Below are 21,389 nucleotides of genomic sequence, written 5' to 3'. Positions count from 1 at the left end.
TCCATCTCTACGACTGTTGGAAGTGCTGTGAAAGCTTTATGGTACAGGGCCTAGATTAGGATACTCCCAGGCAATATAGTCACAGACATACTTACTGGTATATCTCGAAGTGTATCAATCTTTAGAAGGGTGGTTAGGAGAAAGTAGTTTAGATATATTCAATGAGTATTTTGTGTGAAACCAAATGGCTTGCTGCAATATGTGAGGTATGACAGCAAATGCTTGTTGCTTGGTGCAAATCTAACAGACATCTATATTGGATATGGAGTGGATGGGTGGGGAAGGGGATTTTAAATACCCAAATACTTTGGTCCAGAAGTGGGTGGACACAAAGTCCTCTAATTATTTGCTGGATGGACAGGCATAATTGTGTTTTTAAATATTTTATATTTGTTCAGCTCCTCCTTTCCCAGTAAATATCGACCAAATCATTATCTTGTCTCTTACATGCACACATGCAAATGAAAATGATATTGAAAACATGCAGTTTCTATAATATGATGTGCTTAATGCAAATGTTTGTCCAGCTGTGCACGTTGTTCAGGACATATTTCCTCTATTTTTTTTTTTTTATAATTATTTAATTTTTGCCATATTGCCTCTAAGTTGATATCTTGCCCCAGAAACCACACATGTAATATATGTACATATTAAGCATTACCCTGATGTAGTCCAAGGTAAAATAGTTAGGTAACTGGCGGTGGTTCTCAAAGACTGGCGGTGGTTCTCAAAGCCTGTGGAAGAAGCTGTCTAAAGATAGCAATTATGTTGTATAAATACACTCTGCTGATATATTTACTGCAGACATATGACCTCCATCATTATCATTGGTTTGTGTGGTCCAAATTTGATAATATGCCTAACACTGTCGTAGTGGTAGAATCAGACCACTGCGCTACAAGAGAGCATTCACTAACTGTAGGGTGGTGCTTGCCTTGGGGTCGACACAATGTACAGCCCTATGCATACAAGAAAACTATGGTCTTGGTGTCAGATCCATGTTTACCCTGATTGTTTCTGGGGTTGCCTGCACAATACCTTTCATAGGCGGATCACAGAGGTGAAAGCCAAAAATGCACCCCCTCTTTTGTCCTAGAAATGACCATTGAAACTCTCAAAATGTAAGCCCTTGCCCTTTCTCAAAAGCTGTATCTTTCAGCCTGCCTTTGGTAAAACTGAAATTTCATGAAAGTGGTATACATTCACCACCTTGCAAGTTGGCAATTGAGATAAAACTGAAATAATGATCAAAGTAAATACTTTTATTAATGAAATATATTCAATTTATAATTCAATATTATATAACAAGCAGTGAAGATATTGATACCAATATTTAAGCCTCTGGTTGTGTGACTGATAGTGTCTTTAATTGTTCCCATAAAACAAATACCCTTGGTATATCATTCAGACAAGGACAAGAATATAGTGAGTAGAGACTGGTCACCTGTCATAGGAGGTGAGATTAGTCTCTTGACTCGATCAAAACTCTTAGATTTTGGGTAGATCCATATTAGGGATTGTTAGAGTGAGCGTGAAAAAGCATGAAAATTTGAAAGTGGATTGAGTTTAAGGAAAACATCTGGCAGGAATGCTGTACACTTTATATCACTTTCATAGAATCCACATTCGGCATTTTGTTTGTGTTCACCTAGTAAACACATGACCATGTGCTCATCCATTATGTAGCATGTGTATTGACGGACCAGTTTATTGTGACGTGTCTTTGTAAAAAAAATATATGAAAAATGGACTATTTTGTAAATAAACATTGATAAGACTTATCACTTGTGTGTTTTTTACCCGTGAAGGTCCGGGTTAGAATATTGATCTTCAGTAACCCATGCTTGTCATAAGAGGTGACTAACGGGATCGGGTGGTAAGGTTTGCTGACTTGTTTGCCATGTCATCGGTTCCCAATTGCGCAGATCGATACTCATGCAGTTGATCACTGGATTGTCTGGTCCAGACTTGATTATTTACAGACCACCGCCATATATATGGAATATTGCTGAGTGCGGCGTAAAACTAAACTCACTCACTCACTTTTGTGTTTTCTTGATGTAATTAGTTTGCATGTGGAAAATGATTATGAATAGGTAGAATTATATACTTTTGCCATGTAACATGTTTGATAGGTAAGGAAGCAGCTGAAAAGGTCACACAAAACATAATTTCTCACACGGAGATTCTCCCCAGCTCAAAACCTGATTGTTAACACACTGATATGCACAAAAAGAAATTTTGCTAAAATGAATTCTGCTTTGATTATGTGGTAATATGACACAGCTGTTCTTAAATATAACAACTGAAGACTAAATATAGTGAAAAGCTAATCAGTGGAAATAGAAAACTTGTATACCTGTTAATCCCAAAATTTTAAGTAACAAAGTTCCTTGATCAATATAAATGTTTTGAACTACTCAATCAGACTAATATATTACTGTCAGTGAGAGATTGTAGTTTCAAATGTGAATGAGATGGCCACAATGGCAGCTATCAAAAAGTAGTATTTATTCAGGAGATAAATGTATTTTCTGATTTGTGAATGTTCCACAGAACGAAATTTCATTTGGAGCTGATACCCAGAGGTTTCAAAATGGTAAAATTTCCAAGCAAGTGAATGCTCAATAACCACTGTGTATGCTGTACCACAGATGTGATGAAATTCAACGAGAAAACGGAAAACACAAGTTTAGAATATGAAAACCCTTGATATTTCTATACATACATGTCAGTAGTTTTCTGTACCACTGATGCAATTGTGATCTCTTGAACAACACTTCACCCAGCCTGATTTGCAGCACCATCACAAGAATGTTACCGTGACCCAACTGACAGCTGTAGCCTGATTATTCAGCAGGTGTTGTGGCCTATTAGTTTGAGACACATTTCCAGCAGGGACAATGTCAATAATGAAAGAATAGCAACAGGTCGACCTAAGTTGACATAGTCATCAGCTGAGCATAACAGCAGGAAGTTGGGTTGTCATTAAAAAAAATATCTTTCGGGTGGGTAGGTAAGGATTTGTTTTTTATCTAATTGGACCATCCAATTAAAAAAATTTGAATGGACGACTGAAATGCTGATTTCAGGGTCAATGTATATTAGCTGTTCTGCAGGGTTGAACTCAATAAAGGATTTCTTGTATTTTGGCCTTTGTATTTTATACGGTTCTCTCCATTGTTGGTTCAAAATTAATCATCTGTTTTTAACTTCAGCAATGTTATTTATCTGCAAAGTAGATGAAATACACAATGCCATTTTAGAAAGTGGTCAAATGTAACATTTGTTATATTTGGGATTACACTTTCTTAGTAAAGTACAGATTTGACCACTTTCTAAAATGGCATTGTGTATTTCATAGCTTTCGGCCATGGGAGCTGTGCCAATTAACACTTATCAGAGGGGTACACATAGTCCGCAGTCTAGACTACCAGTTGTCCGACTACCATTTTTGTGGATGCCGCGGTGGCTGAGCGGTCTAGGCGTCTGACTTTGTGTGCTGGCGATTAGGTGCCTGACTCTGAGGGTGCGGGTTCGAATCCCGGATGGGACTCAACCCAAAAAGTACTAGAAGCTGTACTTTACTAAGAAAGTGTAATCCCAAATATAACATATGTTGCAAAGTAGATGCAACATAAATTCCTTTACACACAAAGTTTCATGTCATAACATAATATTTATAAATATTTTATGAATTTACCCATTTATTTTCAAGAAAAAAATGAAGTTTTAACTTTGAAACTGTAATGTTATACTACACAACCTAATGGGGACAAACACATCTCACTTTAGTTTCTAAGGTTTCTAAGAAATGTAAAACCAAATGTCGTGATTACTTAACTGCAGACTCCTCGCAATGTAAGTGTAGATAGAAATGGCAAGGCACAGGTTAAATTGAGGAGACTCTTAATGGGTTAGTAACGTATGGTCTCATGCAACTTCATTTAAATGGCAAATATTCTTAAATTACTTTGTTAAAAAGGACAATGTTCTTGAAACCAACCACATCATCAGTTAAAGCAAAACTAATCTGTTCATTTTGGAACAAAGTTTATTTTAAAAGAGTTATTATCGTGTTTGTTGCACATGATTTAAGTGAAACAATAACAAATAAACATATAAACTTCAAGTACCCGACTGGTATAATCAGAACAATCTTGGAGGTCATGCTTTCCGTCAAAATTTCCGAAACCCCAATTTAGGTCTTCAAGTGCTTACTCTTTTTCTTCCTGGGTTTATTATCGTTGGTCTCTTGCTTAAAAGGCAATTTAGGTGCACTTGTGTGCATCTCAGCGTCACATTGCTCTTGACGACTTTCCTCATCCTTAAAAGACGAGTTGTCAAAGTTAAGAGTTCGCATCTCTCCATCTGGCAAGATGACCCTTTGAATGTATGGGAAGGAAGTCAAGTTTTTTGCTGTTTCTTGAATTGGATACCGCATCTTGGAGTCCACAACCTGGAATGGGATTCCTGTTGATGTGAATCCTACTGGACCTGGACTTGTGGGATGAAAGAGTTTGGCATATTGCTGTGACAACTTTATTTTCTTCTCCGCTAGCTTGAGCTTTCCGGTCAGTTCCTTCAGGGACTCCAGTTCTCGGCCAGGCTTTGACTTCAATCGATTTACCTTCTTCGTAGAAGTTGACAGCTCTAGACTGTCAGTTGAATGTTTTCCTTGGGTCAAAGTGTGCAGAGAGTGCCCTTTTCCATGCGCAGCAGTCATATTTAGGAGGTGGGAAAGTGGAGTGTTGCCAGGTGGAATACACTTGATTCCCGAAGACTTAGGTGAAGAAACATTGTTTTTAAGTGTCTTATGTGGTGGAACACCATTTGGTTCAGTTTTCATTGTTGGATTTATATTGAGGCCACTACCAACAGGATTTGGCAGAGGACGGACCTGATCCAACAGATGAGATGCTGAGTCTTTGAGACTTCTAATATCACCTTTAGACAGATCCAGAGGTCTTTGATCCAGCTGATGGGGTTCAGCCGGAAGATGGCCCAACCCTAAAGGACGACGAAATGCTGATGGGTTAGTACCACCCAGAAGATGCCTGACTGAAGCTGCCTCCAGTGTTGACTGAATCCCTGGTCCTTGACTGGTATCCCTTCCTTGATGAGGCAACATAAAGGGATGAAGAGGGGTAACCCTATCGAAGCTGAACTTTGCTGTTGCAACTGTCTTCATGTTCTGCATAGTGGCGGAGAAGTTTGGCCGGACTAAACCAGGAATACCGACATTCTCATTCTTCATTGGTGCACACCTACAATGTCAACACAAAAATTTGTGGTTAGTCTGAAACTAGTGAAATCTGTAATGACTACAAATGAATATCTCCCAGACAAATCTATTTAGCATGTGAGTGAGCGAGTAGTTTTACGCTGCATTCAGCAATATTCCAGCTATATGGCAGCGGTCTGTAAATAATCGAGTCTGGACCAGACAATCCAGTGATCAACAGCATGAGCATCGATCTGCGCAATTGGGAACCGATGACATGTGTCAACCAAGTCAGCGAGCGTGATAGAATGGTGCATTTTGTCCTTAACAACTTGTGGGGCGGTGGGGTAGCCTAATGGTTAAAGCGTTGGCTCGTCACGCCGAAGACCCGGGTTCAAATCCCCACATGGGTACAATGTGTGAAGCCCATTTCTGGTGTCCTCCGCCGTGATGTTGCTGGAATATTGCTAAAAGAGGCGTAAAACCAAACTCACTCAGTCAGTCAGTCACAACTTGTGTTTTGGGGTTACCATTTACATTTTCAGGTGTTTCTGCTTTAATACTGTCATTGAAAGACTCTTCAAATGGAAAGTTGATACTGTCATTTTGTAAATGCCAGATTTAAAGTAGACAATATTTTCCCACTTACCAAGCACTTTAATTTCATGGTTAACATAAGATGGGCATGCAAATTAAACACTCCTATCATTTTATGAACAATGTGCTTTGTAGATCATCACACAAGTTATATCTGATGAAATAGGGTGCTTTGATACTGTATGTTTGATGTGGCACTTGTGTGTGTAACCAGAAGAAATCCAGTCATAATCCACATTGATATAATGTTTATCTAGGTGCATTTAGCACAGATCTCCATAGTCAATGGAAATCATACACACTGCTATGAATATAAGGCACTGAGGTGAGTTAATGTAATCAACACAGAAATCAGCAATGTTTCAGCCATATGACTGTAGCTGTTAATAATCCAATCTGTTATCATGACCCATTTGCTGTGGGATACAAGGACAATCAACAGATCACATCTCAAAATCAGATCCATTTTGATCAACTCTTAAAACAAGCTTAAGTTTACTGTGGACATTCAAATGAGGCTTTGCTGAGAAGAATGAATTATTTCCATACTGATATTACCATCTACAGGTCCCTTCCTGTAATCTGAATGTTGCAGTCAGATCCTGAATGTTGAGGTTTGATTTTGAAGCAGCATCTCCTGCTTGAGGAAGGAAAGTACCCTGGGCTGGATGTGATGGCACCAACCCGGTCTTGACCATAGGTGGGTGCCAGGAAGGTGTCGGAACTTCCAGCAGAGGTGGAGGCGGAGGAGAGGGATGAGGCAAGAAGGTGATGAGGCAATCAGCGAGGTCTTGGCTATCTCCTAGAAGTACACTGATGTAGCGCGAGGTCTGGAATAAAAGTACTTTTGTGTATGGGAGAGAAATAGATACATATTACAGAAATTACTGTGCTTCAGATTGGTGGGCTTATGTGACCCTTGATAAACATAATAATATATAGTCAAGTCACTATGAAGTTAAAATGGATAGAAATTTGAAACAGAAAGTAGTATATGATAGTGTTTTCTCCCTTCTAAGTTTCAATAGGATTAACCAGATGAACCCACACAAGTATTTTTAAGTAAAGGGTTTAAAATAAGTCATGCATGAAAAGAGTCTTAAATTGTTGTTACTGTTAGAACACCTTCAACTGCAAACATACCTTTCTGAAACTTTCTGGGCAGGTAATGTCATAGTCACACAGCACAGCTATCAAAGCTCTGAATACCTCCGACTTTGCAAAGTAATTAACTTTGATCATGTTCATTAAAGCTTGGAATGGGGCAACCTGCCTGCTGGTCATCCTGGCAGTTCCCATGTCTGAATTTTAAGAAAAAAGTAAAAATGTTAATGTTCATTATTTACATTGACATTTTAAATAAACATAACATGTGCTGAGAAATGGTGGGCATTTGGGGTGACATGTTTGGAACCATAATCGGATAGGAAATACAGTTCTCTTCAGTACTTCATGATGTAAACAGGAGATCACTTGCACCTAGTGAAAACATGATAGAGTCGTAAATGTAGACACAGTCCTGAAAAACTCATCAGAATGATTTAGTACATGTCGAGAAAAATGTTTGGCCAACGGTATGTATTCCTGTGCGTTGACATACATTCGATATAGATAAGAACTGAGTAGATTCCACTAAACATGTGCTTAATCATTAGAGGGAAACAACTCTAACACACACTTCAAGAGTTAGCTCCCGTACCGTTCGAGTTTGTAATGGTCGATGATTAGCCTTAGTGTCAGAGGTCTTCCCAATTAGGCAGTACCATAACCCTATCGTATATCATCTGAGTTATTCAACCCACAAATGACAAAATTATTAACACACGCTGAGACCCTGATTGATCATTAATGAATAGATCCAGCATTTACTCTTCTCAACTAAAGATCCATGCATACAACCACGTTCAAATATGCTTTCTCTGCAATGAATATATCAAGATATCATAGATTCAAGGAGTCAAAACAAGTTGAGGTGTGGGAAGAAGTATTACGGAATCCTGTTGAAAGACGAAATCACTAAAACCCATGAGGACCTTTGGTCTTACCATCTTTGTAGCGTGTCATTTCTCATACGGTCGTCGCCCTCGCAAAATGGCGTCAAAAGTCACGTGATCAAACACTCGGAAGATATCGGGAGAAAATCGTCCCCTTGTGAAGTCCGCGATAAAAAACCCATTGTTTTTGACAGGTGTCAGTTTACACTGAGGTACACAATGGACAATTCAAGTTCTTCGTTTCATTGAAACAGTTTTCACTTTTAGTTCTGATTTCTTTATTAACGTCTTGGGGACCCGACTAATGAGCCGTAATTCGCTGTGCAGAGTTGCGTCCCTTAGGCACTCCAGAAACCTATGATCTCAAGTTCGAGTCGCTGTTTGGTTCACCCCGATTATGTTGAGGGTTTTCAACTAGTGCTCCTGAGTTTCATAAAAGTGATACGCATCTGAGACCTGCAATATTTTGGGGGTCCTTCCACATTAGATTGACACGCCATGGCATAGCTGGAATACTATTGAACGTGGCGTAAAATGTGACTCACTCACTCTTGATGTCTTAACTATTGATGTGAAGGCTGTTGGTTAATCAATAAACAGGCAAACTAATTTATACATACACCTAAATGAATAATTTTCCTTTTTATGCTTGATATGAAATGTATATCACACCATGTGGCATCCAATAAACATCATATCAAATTGCTGGACGGGATAACACGTGTGGCTTCTTATATTCAAGGACGAATTTTGCAGAACGGGCCATAAGCGAGCAGGTCATTTCCCTTCACACACGATGCTATAAACTACTTGACACTGAAAACAGCGTCACAGAATGTGCAAGAAGGATACGTAACGTTTATAATCTGATTGTAAAATGTTTGCGTGCATATTGTGAGAAGACCGATACTTCCGTTTATATTTCCGAGCGTTGAAAGTCGGTGTTAAGACTTATGACAACTATTTTGATCTAAAAAGGTTTGAGATAAAGGTAAGTTCGTGTAACAGCGTTGGCAACGCCGTGATGTTGCTGACGGTATTAAGTACGTTTGCGGCTACTGTTGTTACCATGTGTGTGCTGGCAGTATTCGCATTCCCCTGGATTAAATACGACCTGCAGTATCTGAGAACAGCGTTGAAGTTAATCCGGTATATACAGAGGAGAACCGCCAAACGCGACTTCGCCGTAGACTCTCTGGAGAGGCAGGTGCGTGAACGGCCCAAACAGACGTTCATCATCTACCAAGACAACAACTACACCTACGAGTTCGTGGACCAGAAAGCGAATCAGATAGCTCGGGCTGCCCTCAAACTGGGACTGAAGCCTAAAGATGTTGCTGCAATCATGATGACCAATGAACCAGCGTTTATCTGGACATATTTCGGTAGGTATGATTTACGAAATACATGAAAATAGTGCATGGTAGCGTTAGCTTATTAGGCAGATTTTTGTGTTGTCAGACTCACAAAATTGGAGTTAATAAATAACCCTTCTTAAAGTTCATGGCTGAACATCTTACTATATACTCGCAGGTATAAAATATGTGCACGTGTGTGTGACGAAAGAAAGGCAACAAAGGTTATGCTGCTGCTGCTGCTGCTATTACTACTACTACTACTACTACTACTACTACTACTTACTACTACCACTGTTACATAACTACTAGTTTAATATTTTGCTGAATGCTCAGTATGTTATTCTACATTTTCGCTGTTTCTTTAAGGTCTGCAGAAGATCGGCGTGTCCGTCTCCCTCATCAACTATCACCTCCGCCACAAGGCTCTCGCCCACTCCATCACCAGCTGCAAGCCTAAGATACTCATCGTAGGTCAAGGTCAGTACAAATCAAACAGCACGCGTTACGTATTTGTACAATACATCTATCCATCAAGATTCTGAACAGCGATAGCGTTCTGTTGGGTTATGCATGGGGAAAGTAATATACCAGTTATGATAAATAATACATGAGTTTGTGTATTGGAGTATCAAGAACAGGTGACAGGGGTGATCGGACAAGATGGAGTTGGTGTGTGTTCGGACAAATGTGGTTGTTGTTGGACTAGATAAATGGGTGTTCGAACAAGATCGGATAAGTATGTCAGTTCGGTAAGTGGGTGTCAGAAAAGGTGTTGTGAATAATTGCTTCAGGTCTTTGAAAGGCATCTTCCTTGATAATTGCTTGGACAAGATGAGGAATGTAATTGCTTGGACAAAATGAGGAAAGTAATTGCTTGGACAAGATAAGGTAGATGAGGAAAGTAATTGCTTTGGACAAGATGAGGAAAGATGAGGAGGAAAGTAATTTTGGACTTGTACTAGACAAGAGGAAAGTAATTGATGTCAGGACAAGAGTAATTGCGTGGTTAAGATGGATGCTTGGACAAGACAAGAGGAAAGTAATTGCTCGATGATTGCTTGGACAAGATGAGGAAAGTAATTGCTTGGATGTTAGGACAAGATGAGGTTAACTGGATGAAAACAGGAGTAAGTGCGTGGACAAAGACGGGGTTAACTTGCTTAGGACAAGAGATGGGGTTAACTAGATGCTCAGGACAAGATGGGGTTAACTGGATGTTAGGACAAGAGGGGTTAGACAAGACGGGTTAACTGGATGTTAGACAAGACGGGGTTAACTGGATGTTAGACAAGACGGGGTTAACTGGATGTTAGGACAAGACAGGGTTAACTGGATGTTAGGACAAGACGGGGTTAACTGGATGTTAGGACAAGACGGGGTTAACTGGATGTTAGGACAAGACGGGGTTAACTGGATGTTAGGACAAGACGGGGTTAACTGGATGTTAGGACAAGACGGGGTTAACTGGATGTTAGGACAAGAGGGGTTAACTGGATGTTAGGACAAGACGGGGTTAACTGAATGTTAGGACAAGTTGGACTTAAGTGAGGGGAGGGGATAGTGGATGTTAAGACAAGATGGAATTATATGATTGTTAGGACAATTCAACCTGACGGCGGGGACATTTAACTTCATCTTGTCCTAACAATCATTTAAGTGGATTTAAGTGGATGTCTGGACAAGATGGAGTTAAGTGAATGTTAGGAAAAGATGGGGTTAAGCGAATGTTAGGAAAGATGGGGTTAAGCGAATGTTAGGAAAGATGGGGTTAAGTGGATGTTTGGACAAGACTCGGCGTTCAATGATTATATGGACAAGATGGGGTGAAGAAGGGTATGGACAAGATGGGGTTAACTTGGGGTTTCTACCAGATGGGGTTAAGTGGGGGTTTCTACGAGATGGAGTTAGGTGGAAGTTTCGGAAAGATTTAGTTAGGTGGGGTTGGGGAAGATGGAGGTAAGTGGATGTTAAGACAAGAAGAAGTGAAGCGGATATGATATTTATCACGAAGTGTACTTGTGTGGATATTGGGGAACGGGACAGTCCGGAAACAACGTAGTTACCCTGCGATACAAAATGATGTTTTCAGTCAGCTTTGAGTTGCTTATGTTACGTTCTAGATGACGAACTTACTGATGCCGTACACGCAATATGGGATGATGTGAAACACATGCAGGTAGTGGTACATGGTCCGGCAGCCTCAAGACTCAACGTGGATTCACTGTCACAGATTGCAGGGCGCGAGTCGACAGACTCTGTTGACCAAAGCTACAGAGAGGACATAGCAGCAACAGACGCAGCCTCCTTCATTTTCACTTCCGGTACAACAGGTGTGTGTCCTCTTGCTTAGACACCGTAGCTGGAATTTATACATAGATTAAATATAGGAGTCTACAAGAAACCAGTTCAAAGTGCATCGTGGATGGAAAAGAAGTGTTTTGTCACGACGGGATATTGCATGTAAATGAGACGTCAGATAATTTTTGTAAATGTTTTCACGAAATATTATTAAGTTTAAGAGTTGGCGATTAATTCAGGACATCTTGAAATCCAAGAAACGGAAGCCAGTATTTGGGATTTCAGTCTATATTCCAATTTCTAAGTCAATATATATATACTGAGGGGAAAAAATAAGGGGTCACATGAAAGCACAAGTGTTCCTTTATTTTTTTCCAAGGTTACTTCACAAGCTTTGTATGGCATAGCTTGTGAAGAAACCTGGAAAAAAATAAAGGAACACTTGTACTTTCATGTGATCCCTTATCTTTTTCCCTCAGTATATATTCTGTGTTCATGTTCAGTAATATGCTATTAAAACATGGGTAACTATTATCAGTTTTAAATGCCAGTTTCTATATTTTCCCAGGTTTACCGAAACCTGCAATCATCACTCACAGGCGGACAGTTCTTGCCACTGCCATATTCTCGTCCTTTGACTTCAATGAGCATGACATTCTGTACGAAACCCTTCCTCTGTATCACTCCGCGGGCCTCGTTATCGGTGTGTTCTCTGTTGTTCATGCAGGTGAGTGATACTACATGTATATAGTTCCCCCAAAGATGACAAAAATAGTCCAAAGGCGAGAATGCTTTCATTTTCGTTTCATTGTCTCTTGACTGTTGCTACCCGTGAAGATCCGGGTTAGAATTGATCTTCAGTAACCCATGCTTGTAAGAGGCGACTAACGGGATCGGGTGGCCAGGCTCGCTGATTTGGTTGATACATGTCATCGTAGATCGATATTGATGCTGTTGATCACTGGATTGTCTGGTCCAGACTCGATTATGTACAGACCGCCGCCATATAGCTTGAATATTGCTGTGTGCTGCGTTAAACTTAACTTACTACTGAAGACCAATTCTATCCCGGATCTCAGGTCAGCGAGTTGGTATATAAGCTGCGATATATGTGTCTTCACACGTTCGTAACGTCTGGTAGTAGGTAGCTGAGAGATGACGCAGAACGCCTCTGTATTATTGGTCTTTAAGTTCCCCGAGTAGGGGTGTATTCCATAATGTCACTAGATGTTCATGTTCAAAGCGTTTCACTGTTTCTGCTACAGGCGCTGTCATAGTTTTACGGAACAAATTTTCCGCCAGCAATTTCTGGAACGACTGTCGTAAACACAACGTCACAGTGGTGCACTACATCGGGGAAATGTGCAGGTATCTCGTCCAAAAACCAGTGGTAAGGAATGATCAAGAGAAACCGTAACGCTTGTGGCTTGTAAGACTTAGTTAAAACAGTATATACACACTGGAGGTGTTTAGAATATCACAGGAAGGATTGAACAATACATGCAGAAAATAAGCATGTTCATGAGAACATTAAAACTGAAGACACTTTGGTAATTTACAATTTCAAGTTCTTAGGGAAGGATGGGTAAACTGAGTGAGTGAGTTTAAGTGCTCACAACATCGATCACTGGGTTATCTGATTCAGACTCGAATAATTCACAGACTGCCACCAGACAGCTGGAATAATGCTGAGTGCGTCGTTGGACCTAAAATAAGCATGTTATCACCTGAGTTCCATTCTTGATACAACCCTGCATGAAAGAGTGAGTGAGTGAGTTAAGATTTTAAGTCACATCGGCAATATTTCAGCCATATCGTGACTATCTGCATGAAAGATGGACTGATGGGGCGTAAGTGTATATAAAGCGTACCACTCATGACCGTGGGTGTATAAAATACACTCGGGTTTTGTAATCAAAGGGTATATTCATCAGCGAGAATCATCAAAGATGCCATATGTGTATAGGAAACATACGTGTAGGCCTTGAGATAATGCATGCACGAAGGCGCCATAAACCCTCCATAGTGATCCTAAATCCAGCCAAATCTTCCGCAGGTCCCGGATGAAGCACGTCACAACATCCGGGTCGCAGTGGGAAACGGCCTCCGAAAGGGCATCTGGGAATCCTTCACAAGGAGGTTTCGGATCCCGCGGGTAGTGGAGTTCTATTCTGCGACCGAGTCAGTTATAGGATTTGCAAATATATTCGACAAAGTGGGAAAGGTTGGGAGGTCTTCTCCGCTGACGGTGAGTTCCATACTTGTAGTGTCCTTCCACAAATCTGTATGGATACTACGAATGCGACTTCGTACCCCAGTGACCTACAAACCACAACACCATAAGACCAACAGCCACGCATGCAGGCACGCACACACGAGTCAGAATGAAGCAGCAATTTGAAGAAAGAATTTCGACAGGGACTTTCTTAAGTCTATATACCACCCTGGTTAGCAGCAGTTAACTCGCTTTCTTATTTCTTGCTTGCCTTCAGCACAGGGGCGTGTCACGCTTAGAAACAGCGTTAGAAAGACTTATAGACCCTTCTATAAAAGGAAAGGGATTAACGACGGAACCACCCTCCTCCTCAATCAGCGTATCCGTGGAAAGCGAGATAACACAAATGAGCTATAAATGGTCACAATCGGATCATTATTTCAAAAGTTATACGCCACGACTCACCGAAAACAGCTCCAGGAGTCCGTCGTACACCCAAACAAGCACCCGTGAAGATCCGGGTTAGAATTGGTCTTCAGTAGCCTGGCGTAAGATGCGACTAACGGGATCGGGTGGTCAGGTTTGCTCACTTGATTAACACATGGCATCGTATTCCAATTGCGTAGATCGATGTTCATGACGTTGATCACTGGGTTGTTTTGTGTAGACTCGATTATTTACAAACCGTCGTCATATAGGTGGAATATTCTGAGTGCGGCGTTAAACAACAAACAAACAAAACAGGTCAATCCTAATATATGTCACATGTCAGCACGAAAACCTACATATGTCAGGCTCAAAACATATCCCCTCGTAGTCTTAACGAGTACTGAAAGAAACAAAACAAACAACCACCCAAACTACCACAACATGCCTCTGACCCAGTTAAACCATTAACAACGTAACTGACGTATTCTGTCACCACCTGTGTCCTACATGTCTATTGCTATACCCTCTCCTGGTATTCCAATTTTCCACACCAACACGCAACCATGTACATATAATTCGACGTAGCTGCTCGCTGGTTATTCTTGAATTACCTTTTTCAAACACCTGATGTCTGTATCTGAGCATCTATGACCTACCCGTATACGCTAACACGTTTACCTACAGTACTGTCGCGTCGGCATCATTAAAGGTACATCTCTTTGACCGATACCATAGCCCATTGCCAGAATATATCCTCAGATCGCAGCAAGGAGTTGGATTATAGGATTAAAAGATGATTTAATGAGTCGGACTATCACTGCTGAGACTATTTGACCGCAGCTTTTTTGTAGCAGTTACCTTAGATTTTGTTTAGAACTATGTAACTTGTATTATGGCAGGGCGTACAAAGGTAGTATGTATCCAAAGGTACACTAGCAATATTAACTGATTATTATCAAGCTAAGTCGGGTGTTTTGATTTATATTCATTACTGGCCTGTTGACCCACGCTTTCGTTATTTGTAGAGCTTGTTTCCTTTTCTTCAGTGAAAGATATAAAATGATTTAACCGAGCTTAATGTACTAACTTTAACGTGTGTTCCTCAAATGTTCTTTCTATTCAGAGGATTCTTGCCCCGGCCATATTGGTCCAGTTTGATCACGTGACTGAAAGTGCCAAAAGAGATGCCGATGGCAGATGTATAGAGATAGCGAAAGGTAACATCGATGGACATTAGCCATTGTATTAATCAGTTTTCATAAGCTTCATAACCTGATTACACAAAAGAACATAACTGACATTTACATACTGTTGAAGTTAAAATTAGGCGTTGTATATCAGGGGCGGATACAGCTTTTTGAGAAAGGCGGTGTGTGTGTGTGTGTGTGTGTGTGTGTGTGTGTGTGTGTGTGTGTGTGTGTGTGTGTGTGTGTGTGTGTGTGTGTGTGTGTGTGTGTGTGTGTGTGTGTGTGTGTGTGTGTGTGTGTGTGTGTGTGTGTGCGGCGTTAAACAAACAAATTATGTGTGTTGATGTTGACATAATTGTGAGTGTGTTTATGATGAGTTTTTACTGGTATGTATGTTTATATATATTGCTAAATGTTCATGTGCACGATGCTTTCATGATTGAATATATGTATATTTTACATGCATGTCTGGGGATTGAGGCATCTACTTGGTATCCGGGTTAACCAATTTTATCATGCCTGATTACGTCATCGTAGATCGTTGCTCATGCTTTCAGACATTGGTTTGACATGTAACATGCGGCCGACTTGTAGCATGCGTCCGTTATGCAGCTGGGGTATTACTGACACGGCATTAAACAACATTCACTCATTGCTTACAGACAGTGTGGGTCTTCTCATTGCTTACAGACAGTGTGGGTCTTCTCATTGCTTACAGACAGTGTGGGTCTTCTCATTGCTTACAGACAGTGTGGGTGTTCTCATTGCTTACAGACAGTGTGGGTCTTCTCATTGCTTACAGACAGTGTGGGTCTTCTCATTGCTTACAGACAGTGTGGGTCTTCTCATTGCTTACAGACAGTGTGGGTCTTCTCATTGCTTACAGACAGTGTGGGTCTTCTCATTGCTTACAGACAGTGTGGGTCTTCTCATTGCTTACAGACAGTGTGGGTCTTCTCATTGCTTACAGACAGTGTGGGTCTTCTCATTGCTTACAGACAGTGTGGGTCTTCTCATTGCTTACAGACAGTGTGGGTCTTCTCATTGCTTACAGACAGTGTGGGTCTTCTCATTGCTTACAGACAGTGTAGGTCTTCTCATTGCTTACAGACAGTGGATCTTCTCATTGCTTACAGACAGTGTAGGTCTTCTCATTGCTTACAGACAGTGTGGGTCTTCTCATTGCTTACAGACAGTGTGGGTCTTCTCATTGCTTACAGACAGTGTGGGTCTTCTCATTGCTTACAGACAGTGTAGGTCTTCTCATTGCTTACAGACAGTGGATCTTCTCATTGCTTACAGACAGTGTAGGTCTTCTCATTGCTTACAGACAGTGTGGGTCTCTCATTGCTTACAGACAGTGTAGGTCTTCTCATTGCTTACAGACAGTGTAGGTCTTCTCATTGCTTACAGACAGTGTAGGTCTTCTCATTGCTTACAGACAGTGGATCTTCTCATTGCTTACAGACAGTGTAGGTCTTCTCATTGCTTACAGACAGTGTGGGTCTTCTCATTGCTTACAGACAGTGTGGGTCTTCTCATTGCTTACAGACAGTGTAGGTCTTCTCATTGCTTACAGACAGTGTAGGTCTTCTCATTGCTTACAGACAGTGTAGGTCTTCTCATTGCTTACAGACAGTGTGTGGGTCTTCTCATTGCTTACAGACAGTGTGGGTCTTCTCATTGCTTACAGACAGTGTGGGTCTTCTCATTGCTTACAGACAGTGTGGGTCTTCTCATTGCTTACAGACAGTGTGGGTCTTCTCATTGCTTACAGACAGTGTGGGTCTTCTCATTGCTTACAGACAGTGTGGGTCTTCTCATTGCTTACAGACAGTGTGGGTCTTCAGTGTGGGTCTTCTCATTGCTTAGGTCTTCTCATTGCTTACAGACAGTGTGGGTCTTCTCATTGCTTACAGACAGTGTGGGTCTTCTCATCGCTCCCGTCAACGAACGGAGGACATTCGAGGGTTATTTTGACCGCCCGGCTGAGAATGAAAAGAAACTTCTATATGACGTCTTCAAGCCTGGCGACGTCTACTTCAACACGGGCGACCTCTTCTACCTAGACAACGAATACTTTGTGTCCTTTCAAGACCGCACAGGAGATACATACAGGTAATTCATGCTTATACTACTGTAACATTTTTCCAGTAAGGGCGACATATAAACTGACCGGCAAAAGAAATTATACCAAGAGGTTACCATTTCTCAAATTTTAAAGAAATATTTTTGTAGGTAAATTATACACTGAAACACATCGCCCCAACGTAGCAACTTGATACCAGCAGTGAAATTCACGTGCACATCGTGAATAGAACGTCGAAGTGGTAAATTGTATAAACCATGATTTTGGGCCTCAGTCAGAGTTCCACATGCACTAAGGGTATAAAGTGTGCTGACAGGGTACACATGCAGTTTAAAAACGACCACCACAGATATGCCACGACTATCAGCAGTAGAACGTGAGAGGGCTATAGGCATGCTCCAGATGGGGTCAACACACGCCAACGTTGCAAGAACCTTCGGCTGCACCCGTGTAGCCGTCTCTAGACTGCTGTAACGTTACAGGCAGACAGGCCAGACACAGGACAGACCAAGAAGTGGGAGACCGCGAGTAACAACACCAGCTGAAGACCGGCATTTGCGGACGTTACACCCGAGAAACCGTTTTCTGACGGTAACGTCATCAGCGGCGAATTCCCTTGATCACCGTGTCAGTCGATACACGGTGGCTAGACGTCTTTGGACAGCAGGTATCAGAGACTTCAAAGGACATATGTTGACCCCTGAACACAGACGTCACATATTGCGTTGGGCCCGAAACGCCCTAACCCACCACAGAATGGGCAGCAACTTGCACAAGCCCTCCAGGACGAATGGCGTCACATACCACGTGACCTTGTCCGACGTCTGACGTCTTCGGCTAGAATTAGGCTGCGTGCCTGTACTGATGCAAGGGGTGGACATACAGGATACTAAAGTGATGGTAGTGAACATGTATTGTGTGTAACTCAGTACCTGCTTATCCTCCATGTGATTGAACACTGGTTTTCAGGACCCCCAGTGAACTTGCGCATGTCTGTCTCCACGTGTTTCTGTAGTATGCGTGTGATGTTTAGTTCAGGTTGAGTACAGATGTTGTTAACACCACTGCATTATGTTTTGTGTGTCTAGATAGTCTAGGTGAATAGTAATGACCTATTGAAAACCTTGTATACACATGTACTTTCTTTTGCCGGTCAGTTTATATATGCACCCACACAAACTGCTGATTAGACCAGGTATACTCAAGGACAAAGGAGTTTATACAAGTGTATCTCAGTGTTAAGATCACTCGATATACGCAGACTGGGCAGCGATAACATTTCAACTTGAGGGAAAGTGGCCAGACCAAATGATCTTCCCGAATGATATATAAAATGTTTTATTGTTTGTTAGCGGTTAAACGCTGCACTTAGTTGATATAGCTATATGAAAGCGGCCTCTAAGTGCAGCGATCGAACCTTCTCAAGACACACCAGTGATCTATATAGTGATCGTCACCCACGCCGTGGGGTACGACAACTGGCTCTCAACTTCCAGACCGGTCATCCGATCCATTTCACCCCTTACGACGAGTATAAGTGGCTGGTAATACATTCTAACATGAATCCCCACGGGGGAGTTTGAAACTGTGACAACGATGGGGATAGTTTATTACTGTGTAGATGCTAACACAGTTATCAGGCAAGATAAAGAAGTTGCATACCCATAGAACTATCCTCATTGTCCATTACACCAACCTCCAATGCCACACAAAGTGTCATATCCCTATCTCATTTCGTTTCTAGATGGAAGGGAGAAAATGTCTCCACGCATGAAGTATCCAACGTGCTGTCTGCCATAGACTTCCTCTACGACGCCAACGTGTATGGTGTTGCTGTTCCAGGTTCGTGTGTTTGCACTACACTAATGTTAGTCTAAGGTTTCATTTCTCGTTTCTAACGCGGTTCTTCACGGGACAATTTATTTCTCATTCAGCAGGATATGTCCAGGAGTCTCGCTGAGGCATCTACACGCTATATACGCTATGTCTTATAATGATAATTGGATATTGACGCTATTTAAAATGCAAACGATTATAGATAAAGTAGAACGTGACGTATGAATAAACTCTTTTCTTTTGTGCTTGATGACATTTGGTGAATGTTGTTGGTATATTTTACGAATAGTGTTTATATAGTTGAGGTGACATTTATGATCATATCGCTAAAATGATAATAATTCATTTCAAAGCTAACAAATCCATATATATTTTCTTACTAGGGTGCGAAGGAAAAGCCGGCATGGTCGCTATTCGCCTAAAAGACAACACTTCAATAGATTCCAAGAATCTTCAACAAATTAGCGCCCACTGCGCGGAACAACTTCCGGCTTATGCACGCCCGAGATTCCTACGCTTTCAGCGTGAAGTGAACCTGACAAGCACCTTCAAGCACCAGAAGGTCCGGCTCGTGAATGACGGATTTGATCCATCCAGCATAGACGACCCCCTGTATTATTTTGACTCTGTCTCAAACCAGTACAAAGCCCTCACACGGAGTGTGTATACAGACATCGTTAATGGGAAGATCACTGTCTAGGGGGCATGTTGGGTAGTCCTCAATATTGGGATGACGTGAGAGAGCTAGGACAATACCTAGCCTCCAAAAGTTATTTCTCAACGGAAGTAGAAATCAAGCGTGAAGTGTATCCGGAAATTCCTTTTCAAAACCGGTTGACCGACTAAGTACAAGTGCTTGTAGAATACACGCAGCTACAATCCTTTACTCTCAAGAAGATCTTATGGATTTCCAGGGCCGAACTGGTCCCCTCATGCACTGGGTGGTTGATGTGTTACTGTCAATAAACCACTGCTTTGTCTGTTCCGGACCAAGGGTAGTCACTCTACGGGGTAATTAAAATCTGATCAATAAACGTTCCGAGAAATTGAGAAATAAGAAAATCTCACTGTCCAAGTGATATCAATTTAGCTATATATACGTAGATATTATTTCATCACATCCTGGCCCCCTCAAGGGTGCACAACCTAGCTTGTGTACCTGCATGATGTACTCGGGTTGTGATCCTTTTTATGTATGATGCAAGTTCCGTATACATTATCTGACAAGTATACAGTATAGGTACCAACGATCAATCACCTGCATATAGAAAAGTGACCACACTCCCTGAACTTGTGAACAGCGGTTCCAGGTTCCGACTCACCAGTCGGCAATATACCAGCTATACCATCACAGACAGTATACGATCATTCCAGAGCAAACTAGTGGTTACCGTGAAGACAATCCACAGTGTCGTGTCACGATGCAAATCCATTGCCCGAGTGGTACAATAAGCATGGTATACCTATAGTACGTACCCTATCCGCCTTTCCAAGCCAGTTTACTTGTAAGAGTCCAGACAAGTGGTGATTTTACAGGGTCATCTAATGCGATACCGTGCAGCTTAACATTGGTATTACACTCATACGCAGCATGCTGACTTCCAGACAACAAGATCTTGTCTAATCATTTTAATGCCGTCATCTTGTATCATCCTGTGTGGTATCCTCCCAAAAAGCAGACCTGTTAAAACAACACTTGTTGTGGTTGGTTGCATCCGTGATTAGTAGGCTGTACCCTTGATTAAGAAATATGGTATCACCCATGTAACGAGTTTTGACAAAGTAGCAAGTGGATCATTTATTTCATCAATATTTATTTAATCAATAATATTTAAAAGCTGTAACAAATGAAATTTCATCAATCATTCTTAGTTCATCTGTCACAGTCTTCCTCAACACAATGTCAGAAATGGAACAGACACCCTTTTACTTCAGTTTGTGGAAACACATTCTCAGCAGCTTGAATGGCAGCAAGTTCAAAGTCTGTCTGGATCTCAGATGGAGCTAGGGGTCGGGTGAGCGCCTGTTGAACCTTGGTCTTGAGAAGGTGGAAGAGTCTGATTGGATATGACGTAGGCGGGGGATCGAAGCCCAATCTTCTCTCTTTGGGCAGACGGTGTATGCACTGGACCACGAACGGGGTCTACAAACGTGTGTAGAAG

The 21,389-nt window shown here is 41.4% G+C and overlaps 2 protein-coding genes across 2 annotated transcripts; one reads left to right on the top strand and one right to left on the bottom strand.

The window, feature by feature from the left end:
* Positions 1-4,090: 4,090 nt before the first annotated feature.
* LOC124289819 lies at positions 4,091-8,130 on the bottom strand. Its single transcript, XM_046726496.1, has 4 exons — positions 7,867-8,130; positions 6,965-7,122; positions 6,380-6,651; positions 4,091-5,267 (listed from the first exon to the last, which is right to left on the bottom strand). The coding sequence occupies exons 1-4, from the start codon at positions 7,883-7,885 to the stop codon at positions 4,202-4,204; spliced, it is 1,515 nt and encodes a 504-aa protein (XP_046582452.1). The 5' UTR covers positions 7,886-8,130; the 3' UTR covers positions 4,091-4,201.
* A 754-nt stretch (positions 8,131-8,884) lies between these two features.
* Positions 8,885-20,780, top strand: LOC124289995 (very long-chain acyl-CoA synthetase-like). Its single transcript, XM_046726658.1, has 10 exons — positions 8,885-9,200; positions 9,540-9,650; positions 11,294-11,503; positions 12,040-12,198; positions 12,737-12,861; positions 13,528-13,719; positions 15,239-15,332; positions 17,222-17,420; positions 19,136-19,233; positions 19,611-20,780. The coding sequence occupies exons 1-10, from the start codon at positions 8,885-8,887 to the stop codon at positions 19,925-19,927; spliced, it is 1,821 nt and encodes a 606-aa protein (XP_046582614.1). The 3' UTR covers positions 19,928-20,780.
* The last annotated feature ends 609 nt before the right edge of the window (positions 20,781-21,389 follow it).

Source organism: Haliotis rubra, unplaced genomic scaffold, assembly GCF_003918875.1.
Source record: "Haliotis rubra isolate DU_JTF1 unplaced genomic scaffold, ASM391887v1 Scf112, whole genome shotgun sequence".
NCBI lineage: Eukaryota > Metazoa > Mollusca > Gastropoda > Lepetellida > Haliotidae > Haliotis > Haliotis rubra.
Note: the sequence above shows the minus strand (reverse complement) of the source record. Positions and strands in the feature narration are given on the sequence as shown.